We start from the raw sequence: 21,463 nt of genomic DNA on the forward strand, positions 1-21,463 counted from the left end.
AGGTGGGTGAGTCAGAAAACACAAGCAGAGGCGCCAAGGCCCAGGTCGGTTCATATAAAAAAAAAAGGAAAATTGCCGACACGTCAATTGACGGTTGACGCGTCAGCTGACATGTGTCACATGGTCACGTGGAAGTGCCCAACGCAACGTTCCGCCCATAATGACTCAACGCAATTCTCAATGCATGGCGGAACATCGTAATGTGCAAAGGGATCGCGCTGGCAAACACACACATTCAACGGCATTCGATTGTGACTGGACCGATGTAGAAACATACCAACGCAAGAAAAAAAATCACCAACCAAGCCAACCTCTGGTTTCTGGTCTCAGTGATGCTGCCTCCCCAAGACCCCGCCCCCCCCCGGCTCTAACCCCCGCTTCGAGGTCCGAAAGACCTTAAAAGAGCAACCAAACACTAAAATCAAACCGTCACAACACCGCCCCCGTGTGGTGAGCACGCACATGACACATTCGGAAAACAAAGCTTCCGATTGGCTGCGCCAGCTTGCCAGGGGATGTCGGTCGCTGTGGCACCGGTGACACCACCAGCGGCGCAGCAATTAGAAACCCCCGCGGCGGTCCCGTGCTGGGTTTGTCTCCTCAGGGTTTGGTTCACTCTTCGGCCCCGGGGGCGGCGGACGTCAGTCCTCGGCCGCGACCCCGGCGGCGGCGGCGGCGGCGGCGGCCGCCGGGGTCGCTGCTGTGCTGGCGGGTACCGTGGCCCCAGACGGAGGCGGTGCCGGGGACCTCGCCTTGGTCTGGGGGCCCGCCACCTGGGCTGTGCTCGGGGAGGGGGATTTGGCAGGCGGCTGGTTTTCGGGCGTGGCTGGTGTGATGGACAGGGGGAGGGGCTTCGGTTCTTGGTGACCCGGCGTCGCAGTGGGCGGGGCTCTTTTGTCAGCGAAAGGCGGCGCCCTCGTTGTTTTATCCCCGAGGGGCGGCGCCGTGCCCGCCAGGGTCTCCGCGTCCGCGGTCCTCCCGCCCTCCGCCTTGCTCTCCGTCGGCTCCTCCTCCCCGCCTCCCCAGCCCGGGACCCCCCGGGAGCCCGCCTCCCCAGCTGGGTCGTCAGAGGAGGACCCAGCATGGAGGACACAACATGGAGGACACAACATGGAGGAGGACACAACATGGAGGAGGACACAACATGGAGGAGGACACAACATGGAGGACACAACATGGAGGAGGACACAACATGGAGGAGGACACAACATGGAGGAGGACACAACATGGAGGACACAACATGGAGGACACAACATGGAGGAGGACACAACATGGAGGACACAACATGGAGGACACAACATGGAGGAGGACACAACATGGAGGACACAACATGGAGGAGGACACAACATGGAGGACACAACATGGAGGACACAACATGGAGGAGGACACAACATGGAGGACACAACATGGAGGACACAACATGGAGGAGGACACAACATGGAGGACACAACATGGAGGACACAACATGGAGGACACAACAAGGAGGAGGACACAACATGGAGGACACAACATGGAGGACACAACATGGAGGACACAACATGGAGGAGGACACAACATGGAGGACACAACATGGAGGAGGACACAACATGGAGGACACAACATGGAGGAGGACACAACATGGAGGAGGACACAACATGGAGGACACAACATGGAGGAGGACACAACATGGAGGACACAACATGGAGGACACAACATCGAGGACACAACATGGAGGACACAACATGGAGGAGGACCCAACATGGAGGACACAAGATGGAGGAGGACACAACATGGAGGACACAACATGGAGGAGGACACAACATGGAGGACACAACATGGAGGACACAACATGGAGGACACAACATGGAGGACACAACATGGAGGCAGACAGGTTGAGCTTGAGGTCAGTTTAGGCTGACATTGAAATTTACATTTTCATAAACACATCAATGTTTTCCACTGTAAATAGTTAATTTTGGGGGTTTACGCTCCCTTTAAAAGGACCCATGAAATGCCACCAGGTGTGAGTGGGAAAATCTGCCCCTTATGACATCACAAGTGGGCGTGTCCACCTAGATGTGTGCTGGATGGATCAGCCTACCAGCCTACCCAGTGGACTGGAGCGAACGTTGCTCATCTATCCGCCACACATCTAGGTGGACACGCCCACTTGTGATGTCATAAGGGGCAGATTTTCACACTCACACCTGGTGGCATGTCGTGGGACCTTTAAATTATTAATAGGAAATCTAAAATACATCATCATCAGCACCAACGTGTTGTCATCATCCCCGTCATCCCCCTCACCTCTCCCTCCTCCCCTTGCAGCCGTCTGTCCCACTGCTTGGGCGTGTTCAGTGCACGTGGCGAGCACGCCCCGGTGGGCGCCATGGCGATTGGGCGACCGCTGCAGCACCGCCTTCAGCTCTGAGAGAGAGAGAGTGGGAGAGAGGGAGAGAGGGAGAGAGGGAGAGGGAGAGAGAGAGAGAGAGAGAGAGAGAGAGGGGAGAGAGAGAGAGAGAGAGAGAGAGAGAGAGAGAGGGGGAGGGAGAGAGAGAGAGAGAAGAGAGGAAGAGAGAGAGGGGGAGGGAGAGAGAGAGAGAGAGGAAGAGAGAGAGGGGGAGGGAGAGAGAGAGAGACACACACACACACACACACACACACACAGACCGAGAAAGAGAGAGGGAGAGAGAGAATGTCATGCCAAGCATAATATATAATTATATAATTCAGTATAATACAGTTCTAATTTTAAGAAACAAATCGTGTTCTTTAATTTGGTCTTATTACTGCACAGTCACACTTGTCATGACTAATTATGATCAAAAAATACTATTAAAAAATTATATAAAAATACTGTTCTGCTATGAAACACATCTGAATTCAACAAATAGTCACAGGCAGTATGAACTGCCGCGGACAACACCACTAGAAACAAGTCACTGCTCACACACAAAAGCAGCCAATCAAAAACGAATCAAACCAATCAACGGACTGCCGAAGACGCACTTGAAGGCATACCAAGGCAGCTACAGGTACACAATGTCAAACCCCCTAGTTAGTTACACACACCAACACACACAAACAAACAGACGCACGCCCGCACACGCAAACATGCACACACACTAAAGCTAGAAACAGTGCACCATGTGTGTTTATTGAACTTGTTAGAGCTGATAGAGCTGTTTGCTTGACAACCGCCCAACTGCGCTCACCTTGGGTCATGGCGAGTGTGTCCTCGTGCACGGACACAGCACGCCTTTGTGGGAGGGGCTTCATGCGCTGCCGGGGTTTGGGAAGACTTTCTGGAAGGACACACACACACACACATCCACAATATTAAGACAGATCATTTATATTTATACTACAACACACACACACACACACACACACACACACACACACTATTAAGAAAGATTATTTATATTTAGAATACAAAACACACACACACAATATTAAGACAGATTATTTATATTTAGAATACAAAACACACACACACACACACAATATTAAGACAGATTATTTATATTTAGAATACAAAACACACACACACACACACACACAAGCAAACACACATTCGACCCACCGTCTGTGGCTGATTGTGCTTTCTCTGAGCGGTCGTGTACGGGAGGGGCCCGTCGCGGGGACACAGTGGGGGCCAGCCGAGGCCCTGGGGCCGGAGCCGCCCGGCCCTCAGCGTCCGGGACCTACACGTTGGGGGAGGAGAGATCAGCGCTAGGAATGCCTGATAATTATCAATTATGCGCCGAAGGCGAAGTGAATAGTTCGGGAATAGCCCCCGGGACCGAAGGTCGTATATATATACTACACGTGAAATAAACAAGATAACACTTTTTGCCGGGATTTATTTGTTTTTATTAGCGGTATATTTGTTTTTATTAGCGCTACGAGGCAGACATTTTGCGATGAAAACAATATCCCGAGTTTGAGATCTCAATCATGGGATATTGCCCAATATCCCGAGATAGCGAACCGATCAAATTGTGCCGTCTTAGGAGGTTCACGTGTAGCATGTACTAAAATGTTAAGGCAGCCCGATATCAAAAGATATGCCCGATAGTCGGAGGTACACCAATGTCAAACCGGTCAGTAATTGGACTATAAAAGGGCTTGTGTTTGTGACTGACTGGCTCAGATTATAGTCCAACATTTTGGAAAGTATTTTGAGAGGACACACGTTGACCGGGCTCGATTGCACCGAAGGATCACATTGCAGCGTTCTCGTTCAATACTGGATCCAATTTCACACTTTGTAGTCCTTTAGATCCAAAATGATCGGAAATAGGGTCTGGGTTTCAAAACCTGAAGTTCTCCTCGAAGACCAGATACGATACGATCTCTATATCAATTTCAGACCTTTTGTCCTCTAAGCTAAGGCACACATTATTTGCTCCTATATTGGCAGGGGACATTTGACCCTTCCACCATAACCAGGATAGACCTTGAGAAGGAGAAGATACATCACCACCATCTTGATGTCATCGTGATGTCACCGGATAGTTCCCAGTATGGAGTAAAAGGGGAACAGCCAGACTCAGCTCTTTTCTAATCTTAGAGGCTGTGTCATACAGTGCTGCGTGCAGTACTCTGCTCTGTCCCGACTGCTTACTAACTCCCCCTCCAGAGAACACATTACTCCCATCCTCCGTCAACCTCATTGGCTTCCAATAAAACAACGCATCAGTTTCAAGATCCTCCTCACCACCTACAAAGCGCTGAACAACATTGCACCCTCGTACATAACAGATCCCCTCCATCGCCACTCCCCGACTCGCCGCCTACGCTCCGCTGATGCCAACCTTCCCACCTCCATCACCAAGACCAAGTACCGCACCCTGGGGGGCAGAGCCTTCGCCATCGCCGCCCCCTACCCTCTGGAACTCCCTCCCTCTGGCCATCCGAAACTCTGATACACTCTGTTCATTCAAAAGTCAACTTAAAACCTATCTCTTCAGGACCACCTACAACATTTGACAAATCATCCTCCGCCATCTTCCACCCCCTCCCGCTCTCTTAATGTGTTGCTTATTGTTGTGGTGTTTATTTTTTCCCTTTTGTTTGAGTGTCTGTACTGTCTGTATGTATTCCTTTATTTGTAAAGCGTGGGAGTATTTAGAAAAGCGCTATAAAAAACGGATCAATTATTATTAATATTACTCTCTATTATTCAGAAAATAGCCGTAATAGGCTCGCTCTAAAGGGCTGATTATGGTCCCAAGTTCACGCAACGCAGTGACCACGCAGACACGCAGCCGTGAACCTTTACGGTTCTGCGCCGGGTTCTAGTGAGCGGACCAATCACAGCCCTTGCTGCTGCGTCGCCTCGACGGAAGGTTACGATTTTTTTGAGGCGCGCGGTGGACGCAAGGAGGGTCCGCGAGGACGCAAGGAGGGTCCGTGAGGACGCAAGGAGGGTCCGCGAGGACGCAAGGGGGTCCGTAGACCCCCTTGCGTTGCGTCAACGTGGGACCATCATCAGCCCTTTAGTCCTCTCCATAGAGCTACCTGGCTGGGGGGGGTCCTGGCAGTCTGGCCCTCCGCCTGGGCACCACCACGTGGGGCGGGGGGTGCAGAGTGGCCCTGTGAGGGGCCCGAGGGTCCCAGTGGGGTCCCGGGGGCCGCGGCCCTCAGACCGGACGGGGCCGGGGGGAGAGGGGGCTTGGCGGCGATGGTTGGTTTGGGGGGCAGCGGGCCCACGGGTCTCTCTGCCGGGGGGGGTTTGGGGGGAAGCAGGGGTTCGAAGCGCAGCCGGTCGCTGGTCCACACGGGGTGTCTCGTGTCTGGGAGGGGTCGGGAGGGAGGAGGGAGGAGGGAGGAGAGAGGAGTTAAAGAGAGGAGAAAGGATAGACAGAGAGGAGGGAGGAGAGAAAGAGAGGAGGGGAGGGAAAGAGAGGAGAAAGGAGGGAAAGAGGAGAGGGGAGGGAAAGAGAGGAGAGAGGAGGGAAAGATAGGAGAAGGGAGGGAAAGAGAGGAGAGAGGAGGGAAAGAGGAGAGGGGAGGGAAAGAGAGGAGAAAGGAGGGAAAGAGGAGAGGGGAGGGAAAGAGAGGAGAGGGGAGGGAAAGAGAGGAGAGAGGAGGGAAAGATAGGAGAAGGGAGGGAAAGAGAGGAGAGAGGAGGGAAAGAGGAGAGGGGAGGGAAAGAGAGGAGAAAGGAGGGAAAGAGAGGAGAAAGGATAAAAAGAGAGGAGTGAGGAGGGAAAGAGAGGAGAAAGGATAGAAAGAGAGGAGTGAGGAGGGAAAGAGAGGAGAGAGGAGGGAAAGAGGAGAGGGGAGGGAAAGAGAGGGGAAAGGAGGGAAAGATAGGAGAAGGGAGGGAAAGAGAGGAGAGGGGAGGGAAAGAGAGGAGGGAGGAGGGAAAGAGAGAGGAGAGAGTATGTAAGGAGTCAGGAGAGGGGAGGGAAAGAGAGGAGAAAGGATAGAAAGAGAGGAGAGAGGAGGGAAAGAGAGTAGGGAGTGTTTAAAGGGTGAGGATAGGGGAGGCGAAGAGAGGAGAGAGGAGGGAAAGAGGAGAGGGGAGGGAAAGAGAGGAAAGAGGAGGGAAAGAGAGGAGGGCAAGAGAGGAGAGTGTTTAAAGGAAGAGGAAAGGGGAGGTGAAGAGAGGAGAGAGGAGGGAGAGGGGAGGGACAGGGTGAGGAGAGAGTGTGTAAAGAGAGTAGAGAGTATGTAAGGGGTGAGGAGAGGGGAGGTAAAGAGAGGAGAGAGGAGGTAAAGAGAAAGGAGAGAGGAGGTAAGGGGAAAGAGGAGGTATGAAGAGAGGAGGTAGAGAGAGCAGCAGTGAGAGGAGAGAGAGGGATATGATGCAGGGTGGAAGAGGCAAGGTGGATTGCATTTATTTTCTATGCTATCTTAAAATTAAATGAAGTTCATATAGTCAAAACAAGCTATAGAATAATTGGTGCAGGCTGATCTTGTGGTGCAGCTAAAGGAAGACTTCTTATAGTAGAAGAAGAAATCTTGTTTCATAAGAGGTGTGCAAGCGACTGGCAACACACACACGCGCACACGCGCACACGAACACACACACACACACACACACACACACACACACACACACACACACACACACACACACACACCTGAGGATGTTGACATGGTCCTGGGCTTGGAGAAGACCGGGGGCCCTTGGGGTTTGTCCAGGATAGCACCTTAACAACAGGTCAGGGTGGGGGTGGAAAAACACAAACGTTTTTCCAAAGGTGACGGTAGTTTTCCATACGTGTTCCGGCCAAGCCTGCCAACAATATGGATCCCCTACATGGAAATCCCTGCTTGTTTGTTTACCGCTGGTTGTCATGCTGATGGCTCGCCCCAACAGTGATGATTTTTGTGTGAGGAGGGAAAAAAAAGCACTGAGGTAAAATTAGGAATGGCTCAAGGGGCACCGTTGAGAGTTTCAGAGTTTGATTAAGCTGAGGCACAGTGATTACACTCAGGATGGGAACTACGGGCGATGAAGCGGTGGGTTCCACCTACCCATTAGCAGTAGCATTAGCATTAGCATTAGCATTAGACTGAGGAGCAGGGCCGGCTTGTAGTTTAAGGGGGGAAGGAACCCAAACTGAAAATTTCTTGGTTAAAACACCCCACAATATCCATAGTCTACCTGCAGCATCCTCGAGGACGATGGCCTCCTCTTATTTGACATGTACATATGTTTAAAAAAGGCACGTTGGGTACCATTCAATGGCACTTACACATCAGTCAATAAGATAAGTGTGAGAAAGAAGATACATATCTGCCTAACAGATGTGTGTTTATGTCTGTGCATGCCGTTGCTGTACACAAAAACAATGCGGTTTGGAAGATAAGTGAGACTTAAAGACATCACTCCAACGCCCTGAGGCACATCATCAGCTCCTGGTGGGGTTAGAGAGCGCCAGAGTAAAAGCCCTTCATTCCTGAGTCAGTGCTGGGGGAACAGCGCGCATGCTGATTTACGGGGTGCGATCCATTCTGTATCGATAAAGTAGGTCAACGACGACACAGAGACAAACCCTCTCCCTGGAGCCCTCACACCCAGACGTACTCTGTTAGCGTTTTATATACGCCACTGCCACTCTTAACACAGAGTATATACTGTATACTCCTCCTCCTCCTTTCCCTGCAACATTACCACATCCACATACGCCTCCATGGTGATACTAAGTACATAGATACCAGGCTTTTGGCTGCAGAAGAAGCCTAGTGTTTGCTTGCTTATTTAAAGGAATTCTGTTCACGTTTATTTGGCAATGCATACATACATACGTATATATATGTAACACTATATATATGCAAGCATATACACACATACACACAAACAAACACACCTCATACCTTCAGAGTTGGCCTTCCTCAGCTCATCTTCTTTGTTCTGCGAGGTCACACACACACACACACACACCCACACACAATAATATTCGGTTCAATGCAAATCATCAACCATTATTGTGAAATACATATTCATGTATGCAAATCTGTACTTACGATGGGGCTGATTACGATGACTTATTTGTTGTTCCCTTTTCGACAGCATGTTGTGTTTGTTCATTGTAATTCATTGTCCTTTTCGACTATCTTTGAATTTGATTTGAGAGGGTAAACATGCCAACACATTTGGCCGAGGACACTCAGGATCATTTAACACAGAGTGGTGGAATGAGGATGGACTGGGCCGGCTGCAGAGTCCTGCATTCCCATCTCAGTGCTGCAAAAATAATGCGATCTGAGCCTATTCAATGTACCCTGTCTCCCTCTCACTCTGTGTCTCTCTCCATCTCTCTGTACCTCTGTGCCTCCTCCCACGCTGCCTCTCTCGCTCTCCCCTGTGGCTCTCTCTGACTGTCTCTCACTCTTTATCCGTCTCCCTCTCCCTTCCCCCCTCTGCCCCTCTCTGCCCCTCTCTCTCTCTCTCTCTCTCTGCCTCCCTCTCTCTCTCTCTCTCTCTGCCTCCCTCTCCCTCTCTCTCTCTCTCTCTCTCTCTCTCTCTCTCTCTCTCTCTCTCTCTCTCTCTCTCTCTCTCTCTCTCTCTCTCTCTCTCTCCCTCCCTCTCTCTCTCTCGAACCAAAATCTTCATGACATTTTCTTCTGCGATATCGGTTCAAAGAAATGGCAACAATTTTAACCAAACCGATAAATGCTGCCAGACAATCAGGTACAAAGTACGCTTGATGTTGAATTTATTCGGCCGAGGAAGTCCACCACTAGAACACAGTGACAGCTCGTCTAATACCAAAGAAAGACGAGCTGTGTGTCCCAGCACTGTAGTCATTATTAATTTGAATTATAAGGAACACTAGTCTCCCAGCCGCCACACCAGCACACGGGAGCACATTGACATAGAAAACCAGCATGTCGATAAGAAAGGGACTAATCTACATTCCATTAATCCTCCCTTAAATACGTACGCGAGTGCTAATGCCTTAATACACACGGGTCCTTAATTGAATCAGACCCTATTAGAATATCCATGTAAAGTCTCCATTTTAGCAAGGTCATCATTAACCGCCGGATTCACTCGCGATTCTGTCCAGGTGAGGGATTAATTCCACCTCAACTGCCAACGCTGCGTAAATTGTTAATTCCCAGGCTGTGAGCAGTAATCCTTTCCTGGCGTTTTAGCGTAAGGCGGTGGCTTTGCGTCCATGCAGGCCTGTGTTTTCCACCACTCACTTTGAAGTATTGATCCCTGCACTGTTCTTGAGTGTCCTGAACGGCGCAAAACTAATACAATATTTGTATTACACTTGTCAGCGCGATGCTTGCGTTGCTAGGCATATGGTCGATAACGTTTGAGAAACTGACGGCGTATATTTGTGTCTGACGATGGGTGGCTATACGACTCCTGAGCACGAGGGAAGGCATGCGTCACATACCTAGCTTTAGCGTCGATGGACGCCGTTTAGAAAACAGGTTGACAGAAAGTTTAAGTGCTGTCTCGGTCTTCTATCTGGTAATCTACACCGGTGACGTGCTGCAACCCTCATCTCACTTCCCATTTGAGGGAATAAAGACCTTGCGAGTAAGACCTTGCCAGTGGATAATAATAGCAGTCACCGACTCTGAAGTCCCTTCCGACGCCCGCGCCCGTCCTACCTGACTGGTCTTGGTGCTAGCAGGAGGGGTCTTCGACACACCGATCCGGTGGAGCATCAGCTGAAGCCTCTGCTCAAAACTATATGTGCTTTCTGACGAATGCTTCTGGAAAAACATACACACACACGTTACGTTTACACGGTACGGTTAACAGGGTAACAGGTTAACATCGGCCTGCTTGTGAATTTGTCTTATTCTGTCCCAAATTTATTTTACAGATGATAGCTATATATGATAGCTATAGCACCTTTAACATGTAGCTATAGAAGATAGTGGTATACAGTTCTGCAGATGATAGCTAAAGAATATAGCTATAGAAGCTTTAAAAGATAGCCATAGAAGCTTTAGACGACAGCTTAAGTAGATAGCGACAGAAGCTATAGAAGCTTTACATGGTATCTATAGTAGATAGCTATTGAGGCTATAGATGACAGCCCCAGTAGAAAGCTATAGATGCTTCAAAAGATAGCCAAAGAAGCTTTAGACGACAGCTAAAGTAGATAGCGACAGAAGCTATAGAAGACAGGTATAGAAGCTATAGCTGAGCTATAGTAGATAGCTATGGAGGCTATAGATGACAGCCCCAGTAGATAGCTATAGAAGCTTTAAAAGATAGCCATAGAAGCTTTGGACGACAGCTAAAGTAGAAAGCGACAGAAGCTATAGAAGACAGGTATAGAAGCTATAGCTGAGCTATAGTAGATAGCTATGGAGGCTATAGATGACAGCCCCAGTAGATAGCTATAGAAGCTTTAAAAGATAGCCATAGAAGCTTTAGACGACAGCTAAAGTAGATAGCGACAGAAGCTATAGGAGACAGCTATAGGAGCTATAGCTGAGCTATAGCAGATAGCTATGGAGGCTGTAGATGACAGCTCTGCACGTCTGGCCCTGACCTTGCTGTTTGTGCTCTCCTTGTCCTCCGCCTCCAGACCCGTCAGCAGGATGAGGCTCTGACTCTTCCCCTCCCTCAGCGATCTCCGAGTGACCTTTAACCTCCTCTCCCCGTCCGGCGCCACGCCTCCCTCGGCCCTGGGCAGGCCCGCCCTCCCGTCCGGCCCCCGCTCGGTCGCCGTGGGCGACGTCGGGACGGGCCCCGCCTCCCCTCCCGGGCGTACCGCCGCCGGCCGCTGTTCCGAGGGGGTTTTGGCGGCGGCGGCGGCGGCGCTAGCGGTGGCGCGGGTCGGGGGTCGGGGAGGGCCGTCGCCACCGCCGTCCCCGCTACTGGGGGGAGGCGGGGGCGTTGCCGTGGCGACGGTCGCCGTCGGGTCCCTCGGGTCGTCGGCGCTGGCGGCTGCAGGGGCTCCTTCTGTGACGGCGGCACCGTTAGAAACGTTAGCATCTGGCCTGGCCCCCCTCTCCCTCTCCCGCTCCTTCTCCCTCTCCTTCGCCTCGCGGAGGGGGCGGATCAGGTCGGCGATGGAGGTCCTTTTGACCTTTGTGCCCTCTCCTCCACCTCCTCCTCCTCCTCCTCCTCCTCCTCCACCCTCTCCCCCTCCGGCCTTGGCGGCCCGGCCGGCCCGAGCCCTCTTGAAGGCGAAGAAGTCGCCGAACTTCTTCTTAATGTTTTTGGCGGGAGGCGCCGCCGTGGCGGAGGAGGAGGGTGCAGGGGTGGAGGCGGGCGGGGTGGCGGCCGCGGGGAAGGGTGGGGTGGCGTTAGGGGAGGGGACGTTGGGATGGGGGAGGGGGGGAGAGTCACTCGTGGGCACAGAGGGGGAGGTGACGGTGGAGGCGGTGGTGGTGGAGGTGGATGTGTTGATGTTGCAGGGAAAGAAGGAGGAGGAGGAGGAGGAGGAGGAGGGAGGGAGGGGGGCGTTGGGGTCTGTAGGGGTGGAGCCTGACTCTGGGGGAGTGGCTCGGGCAGGGTTTGACTCCTCCCACCGGCCTTTTCTGCAGCAAAGAGACGGCAGAAAGAGCAACAGACAAGAAAAGACACTCAGTACTAAGACTACGACTACAGGGTAAGAGGTGAACAGGCGAGGAGCTACGCACGATACAGACATGCAGCACGTCACACGACACAGCACGACACAAAGCCACTGCGACACGAAACCACTGCAACGGGCCTTTAGCGGCCCTCTCGGTTCTAAGCGCTAGCTGGGAGAGGGGAACTGAATGCAGAAATCTGCGTCCAGTTGCGCCTCCCGTCATTTAGCCAGCAACACCTGCACACCAGGTTCCCAAAGTCACAAGGTTTCAGGTAGCCTGAAAGTCTGCCGCGTCTAAGCTTCACCCTGTAAGCCAGGTGTTACCTGTCGATTTCCTGTCCATTACTGTTGTTAAGGAGTATATCTTTGACTAGATATCCTGGGGAAGATGTGACATTTGTTCTCGGTACCTGAAATGTGGAGTGTTGCTAGCTCAGATGAAGGCATGGTTTTCTGACATTGTCAGAAAACCATGACATTGTCAGAAAACCATTCCCTAAAATGTCAAGTAGATCCCATTGAGGTACGTTATTATGTTATTGAATAAGCATCTTCTAGTTTTGATTTGATTCTACAGAGGCTGGTTTTTGCTGTGTCTTTGACATTTCAAATGACGACAGATGTCCTCAGTTGAATTCCTTCGCAGATCTCTCTTGAAAATGCCTTTGGTTTGTCGTACACAAGAGTAATCTGACCCGTAGACTCTAACCCTAACCAATATCTCCAGTAAGATGTTGAATCAGATCTACGGACTCCCCTTGGAACCAGCATCCCCAGTACGATGTTAAATCAGACTAATAGGACTTCCCTTAGAACCAGTATCCCCAGTATGATGTAAAATCAGACCCATAGACTTCCCTAAGAACCAGCATCCCCTGTATGAAATTAAATCAGACCCATAGTCTCCTCTTAGAACCAGTATCTCCCCAGTATGATGTTAAATCAGACTAATACGACTTCCCTTAGAACCAGCATCCCCAGTATGATGTTAAATCAGGCCCATAGACTCCTCTTGGAACCAACCAGTCTGATGACACGGTTGATACTGGTGTAGAAACATTTGGCCAATCAAGGTGCTTGTTAATGTTGAGCATCTCCCTGTGGTGCTACACTATACTGGTTAGAAGATCATAACAACCTGAATTCAGAAAGGGAATGTGTGTTTTGGTGAAAAAGAAGAAGTGAGGAAGGTAATTTTCATACAGTGCACATGCAGTTAAAACACAAACCACCTACCAGGTACACACAAGGCCTCATTCACAAGTATCTTACATAGGTTGTCATAGATTAATTTTTATCATATTGTGAGTTATTGTCTGACAAAAAGCTGTTGCTGGAAAATATATATTTCCAAAAAATGTAGGAGGGGGCATTAAGTTATTCTTAGTTCAGTAAGACTTTGAGTAAGTCTACTGTAACATGCTTTATGTGTGTGTGTGTGTGTGTGTGTGCGTGCATGCGTGCGTGCGTGCGTGTGTGCTTGTGTCAGTTTTAAAGTGAGACAGAGAAAGTGGCAACGCCAATCTTCCATTGGCATCATAAAGAGGCATGTTTAGGCTTTTGTTTGCGAGTATGTGTAACATTAAATACAGCACCTAACACATACTCCCACATATGTGTAAATACTATATACTTTATCATAGAGAGAAAGAAAGAAAGAAAGAAAGAAGGAAAATTTATCTGTGTGTGTGCGTGCGTGTGTGGGTGTGTGCGTGTGTGCTTGTGTTGGTTCACTCACAGCCCAGAATCAGGGAGAATTCTCTTGGTAAAGAACTCTTCTACTCCTTCGTCCACCCTACCCATCCCTGAGTTGGACTCATTCTCTGTCTCCGACACGGGCCCCTGCAACATCACATCACAAAACAGCACAAACCTTAACATGACACCACATAACCAAAAAGAGTTGGTAGAAAACCATCTCACGATACAAATCCCGTACACAGACACACACACACGCGCACACACACACACACACACACACACACACACACACACACACACACACACACACACACGCACAGGTGAAAGTTGTTATGTAAGCTCTTCATTTGCTGCTGCAGCATATTTTGAGAATGAGGAGTCCCCCCTTTTAGTAAAACCGGGAAAGGATAAAGAGAGGCTAACAGTCAGAGAGAGAGAGAGAGAGAGAGAGAGAGTGAGTGAGAAAGCGAGCGAGAGAGCGTGAGAGAGAGAGAGAGAGAGCTGTTTCACCCAAGAGAGAGGCTGAAACATAGAGATGGTGTGATGAATGGAAAAGAAAGATTTAAATCTATAGTCGGATTTTGGCAAAAACAGTAATTGACTATGGGCAATATAATCATTTCCATCTTTGTTCAACACACACACACACACACACACACATACACACACACACACAAGCGCACACACACACGCGCGCACACACACACACACACACACACACACACACACACACAGACCTACACACATACACACATGCAGTTATATTCCAGCATGTCAGAGGAAGAGCCAATGAGGGGCAGAGCCTTGCTGCCATAGCAACCATGTAGAAGGGAGGCTTCCAGTGAGCCGCCAGCGCGGAGAAGGAGATTACATTCCCACTCGGCCAATCAGAGCACCAGGTTCGAGATCACTCCACCACATCACCAGGAAGTTGCCATTTTAAAATTAAAAAAATCACAATACCCATCCCTAATCTGAAAATCAGCCTCAAAATATAGAAGTAAAGAAGTTGACTAAACATACAGAAATACACAATGGGTGGGCAGAGGTAAATAGATAAATAACGACCGTTCTTGGTCAAGTGTGAAAACAAATCCCATGCAAGGCAGCTAGGCTGGCAATTTTAGAAAGAACATAGCTAACCATGGTCTGAGTTGGCAGCCACTATAGGGTTGCTTCGTGTCATGCTGTTTCCATGGAAATTGTACCAATTTAGGCGACACCTTTATCCAAAACGACATATAACCAATGGAGACGGGCATTAATGAGGGAGGGTTTGGCGCACCTTCCTCGAGGAATCTGACAGGTATACTTTGTACATCGAGACTTGAACCCAGTGCCTTCCGGCTGGGAGTGAAACACCCCAGCCACTGCAATATCCCGACCCCCTCTACCTTGATTATGATCAAGTCTGTTATGGTCTGAAAAAGGCAGAGCTAGAAAAAAATGCTTGCAAATGCGAGAAATTACTTTGTTTTCACCTGCATATTCGTATTGCTGTGTTTTTATCATCGTGGCAATAAAGAAAAAAAAAACACCTCATAAACATATCTCATGAATAACCACTTCAGGAACCAAGTTTAGAAGATGGAATATAAATATGCGGGAAAAGTGTCAGCGCGGCAGTAAGAGAGTGCATCTTGCTACAGCTATCATGAGTAAGCACAATCCAAACTGGGACTGCTTGAACTGGGACTAGCTCGGCAGAAGCTCGGATAAAGAATCATCTTGTCAGGGTGTTGTTGCTGAGCGCACAGGAAACTTCCTTCCTGGAGCCTTTTAAGGGCATCGCCTTCGGCTCCTCGGCTTAGTTTTCGTGGAAGTGACAATTCCGGCGTGTAAGTACTTACGAGGCTTGTGATCTTAATGTATGACGATCATTATTCCAGAAGGGCCGTCACTGTAAAACGCGACGGTGATGTATTCACCGTACAATAAGTCGATGAAACCTTCAGGGTAGGCTCCGTCTGTTGAAAATGTGACCACTCTCATTTTGATGCATCGGTTGATCGTTGCCAAGACGTAGTAATACATTAAATGGGTTGGTTTCAGGAATAAGTGGAAGAGGCCACACACACGCACACAGACACACACACGTGCAAATGCACACACACACACGCACACGCACACACACACAAGGTCCTACCCTATTTGACCTATTCGGTGGTACTTGAAAGGTAAACCTGATTCCTATAGAAGAAACTGGGATGCAAAGGGAGGATTGGGTGACAGCCGGGGCCCACAGAAACAGAACAATCACTGCACCACGGTCCTGCAGAGACTGTGAGCCACCAGAGCACCTTTCTGTAGGGATGCAGTCTACTTCCTGACAGACAGGGGGACCGATCTCTAGGATCGCATTGAGACTAACCTGTGGGGCTTCGCTGCAGTGATACAAAAAAAGTAGGGGATCTTATTTTCCCTGTGCAAATTTAAATTCAACTAGGTTTGGGTATTATTGTAGCAGGGTGTTAAATAAGGTAACGCTGTTATTATGGTTAGTAGACCCTAATGGTTAAGCTTACCGGTTCTCCGTATGCTGCTTTGGATTGCGTCTGCTAAATGAATAAATTGTAGTAGTGTGTATGACGTGCTAGGTATTGTGGCTTGTGATCATTGCCACAAATCAGACATCTCAGCACCCAAGTACCCAAGTGTGTGTGGGAGTCATCTCCCTGACCACGATGGAGTTATTTCTGTCAGATACCAAAGGACACCAAATTGAAGGAGACTAATGCATTTCAGGCCCAATAAATATGAAGCTGCTCCCTACAAAGAGGCTTTGTATGTGGGTGAAGTACGATGTATGTTCATTTTCTCTCTCTATCCCGCAATTCTTCTTCTAAGGGGTAGTCACCCGGAGTGAATAGGCCGAGTTCATCACCCTTTCCACAAGCTTTGAGCTACAAGCTATTAATCACCAACCGCTATACTAGCTGCTTTCTCTTTCTCTTCATCTCTAACTCTCTCCATCTCTCTATTCCTCACTCTCTCCTCCTCCATCTCTCTGTAGCCCTCTCCATCCCTCTATCTCTCCACCTCCATCTCTCTTCTAGCCCTCTCTCTCTCCACCTCCATCGTTCTGTAGCCCTCTCTATCCCTCCCTCTCTCCACCTCCATCTCTCTTCTATCCCTCCCTCGCTCCACCTCCATCTCTCTTCTAGCCCTCTCTCTCTCCACCTCCATCTCTCTTCTAGCCCTCTCTCTCTCCACCTCCATCTCTCTGTAGCCTTCTCTATCGCTCTGTTCTTCTCCATTTCTCCCTAGCTATTCCTCACTGTCTTTATCTCCTTCTTCCTCTATCTCCCTAGTCATTTTCCTCTCTCCATAGCTCTCTCTCACTCTTTCTCTCCATCTCCCTTGTTCCTCTACAGCCACCTGTCCCTGTGCCACATGCCAAGATGGCGGGTTGCCACCACACGCACCCACACACATACACAAACACATTAACACTTTATACCCCTATCACATAAGTCTTCACCATCTAAATGAACTTGAATCACGTCCTTCCCATTCTTTCACCCATCAAACCACAGATATAGAGGAAGGAGAATCAGGCGGTTTGACACCACGCCACATCCTCCGGAGATCTCATGAAACTCAATCCCTTCTGTACTTTTGACTTTCTGAGTCTCAGATTTCATCACCTCTGCCTATACACACCCTTGGACCCCATAAGCAAGTCTGTAGAGCAGCCAGACAGTCCTATCACAGACCTGGGTATACCGCTGCCAGTGTTGGGTATAAACAACGCCACCATCCCCGTCTCAAAGATCTGACAGGACGACTTACACCTGGGAGGCCATGGACGAGATTGATTCGGCAGTAGTTATAGTACTGTACCGGCTGAATATACTGCGTGTGTGGTCTATTTTCTCTAGTCAAGCAAGCATATCGTCAACGCAATAATACAACCTCACTGGTGCAGCCACTGTTCCACTCTGATCGAATGCAAGTCCACAATTATATTGCACTTCCAATTAATGCAATATTAATATTTCAGAGGCTTTATACTATACCATAGCGTACTAAACGACACTACAGTTTCGCACTGTACCGTACTATTCTGTGCTGTGCTATTCTTTACTATATTACACTATGCTATACTACATCATACTATTATATACTACAGCGTAGTATACCATACCGTAATATACTCCATAATGTAAAATCTCAAAATAACGACACAGCTATAGCAGTGGTCCCGGTGATAGACTAAGCAGGCTGTTTCACGACGGCATTACAACCCCAATCTCGGATCAATAACTGCTATGGATGGCAGCAGTACTTCACCCTGACAGCACTGATCAATCAAAACATGGAGTAACGCACGCACATACACGCAGGCAGACACACACACACACACACAAACGCACTCGCAGACACACACACTCACAGGGAGGTACACACTTGCATCTCCCCATTGCTGATGTGATACCGACACCCACACCAGAACCTGAATGATCCGATCAGCGCTGGCCCGATAAACAGCCCATCCATCACTTGAGCTGAACAATGTATGCCTGGATCAATACTGATTGCGATTGGACACATGGATACATATCTACACATTGACAATATTCACCATGCTTATATGTGTCAGCAATTGAGCTATGCTAAATCGTGGTTTAGCATGGAAAGCAATAGTCGGGTTCTCAAATGTGTGAAACATGTCTTGGGGATATCAGGGGATTTTCTCAAGGATGCCCTCTGGATAGATATAGCCTACTTTACTCTGGTGTCGGACCAATTACCAGTGCTGGGCTAGGTACTCCTTATTGGTTACTGGGGTTGGAGCTCGAGGAAAGATATGCGTTCATTGTATGTGTATATATATATATATATATATATATATATATATGTATGTATATTGCATTGTATATATATACGGCTGATGATTATAATCAATGATGTGTTATTGCTGATGCTATTGTTGCTACGGTCGTTGTTCTTGGTTACCTCTGGGGAAAAGGGAGAGAGAGAGAGAGAGAGAGAGAGAGAGAGAGAGAGAGAGAAGACCCCCATTGATGTGAAAAAAATGAATAATTGAGTTAGCAGGATGTACCCCATGAGACTGAAAGAGAGAGAGAGAGAGAGAGAGAGAGAGAGGTGGTTCTACATACCAGTGGATGCACCGATCTTCGATCAACACACATGATCATCATCAAACACAACACCTAGTTCCGCCTATAGTAGTGTCAGCCTATTAGGACTACAAGGACTAACATAAGGGTTATTAAGTACACACACACAGAAATACACTTCATACCTCACCAGGATAACTGCTAACCGGACCCACACACACACACTTGCATAACACACAGGTTTACATAAATAAACATGTACAAACACACACACACACACACACACACACACACCGTGTGAATGCAAAATGGAAAAAAGATGGCTGCCACCATGAATCTGGTGGGGGGAGATGGGAAGACGATGGGAGAGGAAAAGTGTAAGAAAGTAACGCCAAGAATTAGGAAACCGAAAGAGCTTAAAGAAATAAAGATCTCTCCATCTCAGCTCGGCCCCATTCTATCACTCTGTCCCCCTCCCCCCCCCGCTGTTTATTGTTGCTATTCATTTCCCCTTTGCTTGTATTCCAATGGGGTTCCCTCTCTTCCTCTCCCTCCCTCTCTGTCTCCAACAGTTCCAGCGCTGCCATCCTCTTCTCCTCTCCTCTGAGAGAAAGGGCCACTCTTCTTCCTCCTCTCTCTCTCTCTCTCTCTCTCCGACCCCCCCGCCCGAGCCCCTCACCGCGGTGGCGGGTGTATACGGCCGTGCGCGGGCCTAACAGCTGCGTCCCACCCCCCTCGCCTCTGTGTCAAGTGTACACGCGAGCACACACGCAAAAACAAACGTACACGCGCAAAACCCAGGAGCGTGCGTTGACGTCGGGTCGTTCCGCGGGTGACTTGTTGTGTGACCGTGGGCAACCGTCATACCACCCCCACCCCACCCCAGTGACAACCTCCCCACGTCGTTCAGCCTCTCCTCCGCTCCGTTCCCGTGGTCGTTTGTCTGCACACTGAACGATGCGCGTGCGACTGTGTGCACACGCGTGCGTGCGTGCGTGCGTGCGTGCGTGCGTGCGTGCGTGCGTGCGCTCTCACCTGAGGCTTGGAGGAGGACGAGGACGAGGAGGACGAGGACGAGGTTGAGGAGGGGGGCTGTGTGCGGCGCGGCCGCGGCCGGCTGGCCGTGTAGTGCCTGAGCGTCTGTCCCTGGGTGGGTAGCAGCTCCATGAGGAGGCTGGGCTGGATCCGGCAGGGCAGGGACCCAGGAAGCAAGCAGGGCCAGGCGGGCAGGCTACCCCTGGCGGCAGCGGTGGTCAGCAGGGGGTGTGCCGGAGGGTGGGGGTCGGAGATGGGCCCCTGGCAGGTCCCTGCGGGGGACCGTAGCCTCTCGCGGCGGTCAGCGGAGGCTTCCGTAGGCAGCCTCCTCCTCCAATGCGGCGCGGCAGCGGGAGCGCTAAAGGCGGGGAGGAGGGGGGGAGAGACTGGGAGAAGGAGGACTGGCCGAGGCGCCTGACGCTCCTGCTACTGCCGGCTCTGCATCAACCTCCTCTCCCTCCCTCCCTCTCTCTGGCTGCCTCCTCCTCCCCCTCCTCTCAAAGAGGGGGGAGGGAGCGGCAGATGGAGAGAGAGGGAGAGAGACAGAGAGACAGAGAGAGAGAGAGAGAGAGCGAGAGAGAGAGAGAGGCAGAGGGACAGAGAGAGAGAGAGAGAGAGAGAGAGAGGGGGGGGGGGAGATGGGGGAGGAGGAGAGGGAGGCGCTGGGGGAGGTGCCCCGAGACCTGGCGGGAAGCCGGACTGAGGATGGGACAAACAGTGGTTGCCGCGGACGACAACGTTCCCCCCCCCCCTCCCCCCATTTTCCTCTCAGCTGTGGAGCGTTCCCTGTGTGTGTCCCGGGGGGAGGCTGCTGTAAGCTGCCCCCCCCTCTCTCTCACTCGCTCTCTCTCTTCTTCTCGCTCTCCTCCGCACCGACCTGCACGCACGCGTTCGAGGGGGTGCAGAGAGAGAGGACAGGGCGAACACAAAAGAGCCCAGAGAACATTACTTATGATGAGGGAGATGGAGAGAGAGAGGGAGCCGGGGAGATACATTTAAGCAAACAAGGAGAGGGAGGGAGGGAGGGGGGGGGGATTAGGAAGGCTAAAAGCTGCATGGTGCTCCCGAAAGCCGACAGCCCCCCACTCCCATCTCATCCCTCCCCCACACTGGTCTGGGAGTCACTGGTGTGAAAGTAAGAGGCCCATGCTCTAGTTAGCCACACACGCAGACCAGTGTGCACACCGCCGTTGTTGTGAGTGGGGGCTCAGGAAAGAGTAGTTCTGGATTTAAAGAAACACCTTTACAGTCTGGTTATCAGTCTGTCCTCCACCTGTCATCGTTACAATGATAATCAGAAAGGCAGTCACAGGTCTACCAGCACCCTTCAGGGGTGCTCCCTGCCATGAAAATAGGATTTGAAGAGAGCGGTTGTTTACAGCTAACAGTTAACCATTCATTTTTAAATGTATTTTTAGGCAGCAAGAACAGCTCACCAGATTTAATGTTATAGATGGCAGTGAGTGTCAGCTACAGCCACACTATAAGACCCAAGGTTCAAAGTAATTGCTATATATATATATATATATATATATATATATATATATATATATATATATATATATATATATATATATAAATAAATAAATAAATATGAATATGCAGCAGTAGAGGATTTTATAGCTGAGCCTATATTGTTAT

At 49.9% G+C, this 21,463-nt stretch overlaps 1 protein-coding gene across 1 annotated transcript; it reads right to left on the reverse strand.

The window, feature by feature from the left end:
* Positions 1 to 641: 641 nt before the first annotated feature.
* carmil2 (capping protein regulator and myosin 1 linker 2) lies at positions 642 to 21,102 on the reverse strand (the record flags this gene model as incomplete). The annotated part of the gene is made up of 14 exons (XM_079742772.1): positions 642 to 1,057; positions 2,287 to 2,406; positions 3,195 to 3,284; positions 3,566 to 3,686; positions 5,506 to 5,780; positions 7,077 to 7,145; positions 8,317 to 8,353; positions 10,075 to 10,179; positions 10,971 to 11,772; positions 11,881 to 11,964; positions 13,741 to 13,844; positions 19,118 to 19,124; positions 19,863 to 20,094; positions 21,096 to 21,102. 14 exons carry the CDS (start codon positions 21,100 to 21,102, stop codon positions 642 to 644), a joined length of 2,469 nt encoding a protein of 822 aa, XP_079598898.1.
* Between the last annotated feature and the right edge of the window lie 361 nt (positions 21,103 to 21,463).

Source organism: Pollachius pollachius (genome assembly GCF_949987615.1).
Source record: "Pollachius pollachius genome assembly, chromosome: 9".
Classification (NCBI taxonomy): domain Eukaryota; kingdom Metazoa; phylum Chordata; class Actinopteri; order Gadiformes; family Gadidae; genus Pollachius; species Pollachius pollachius.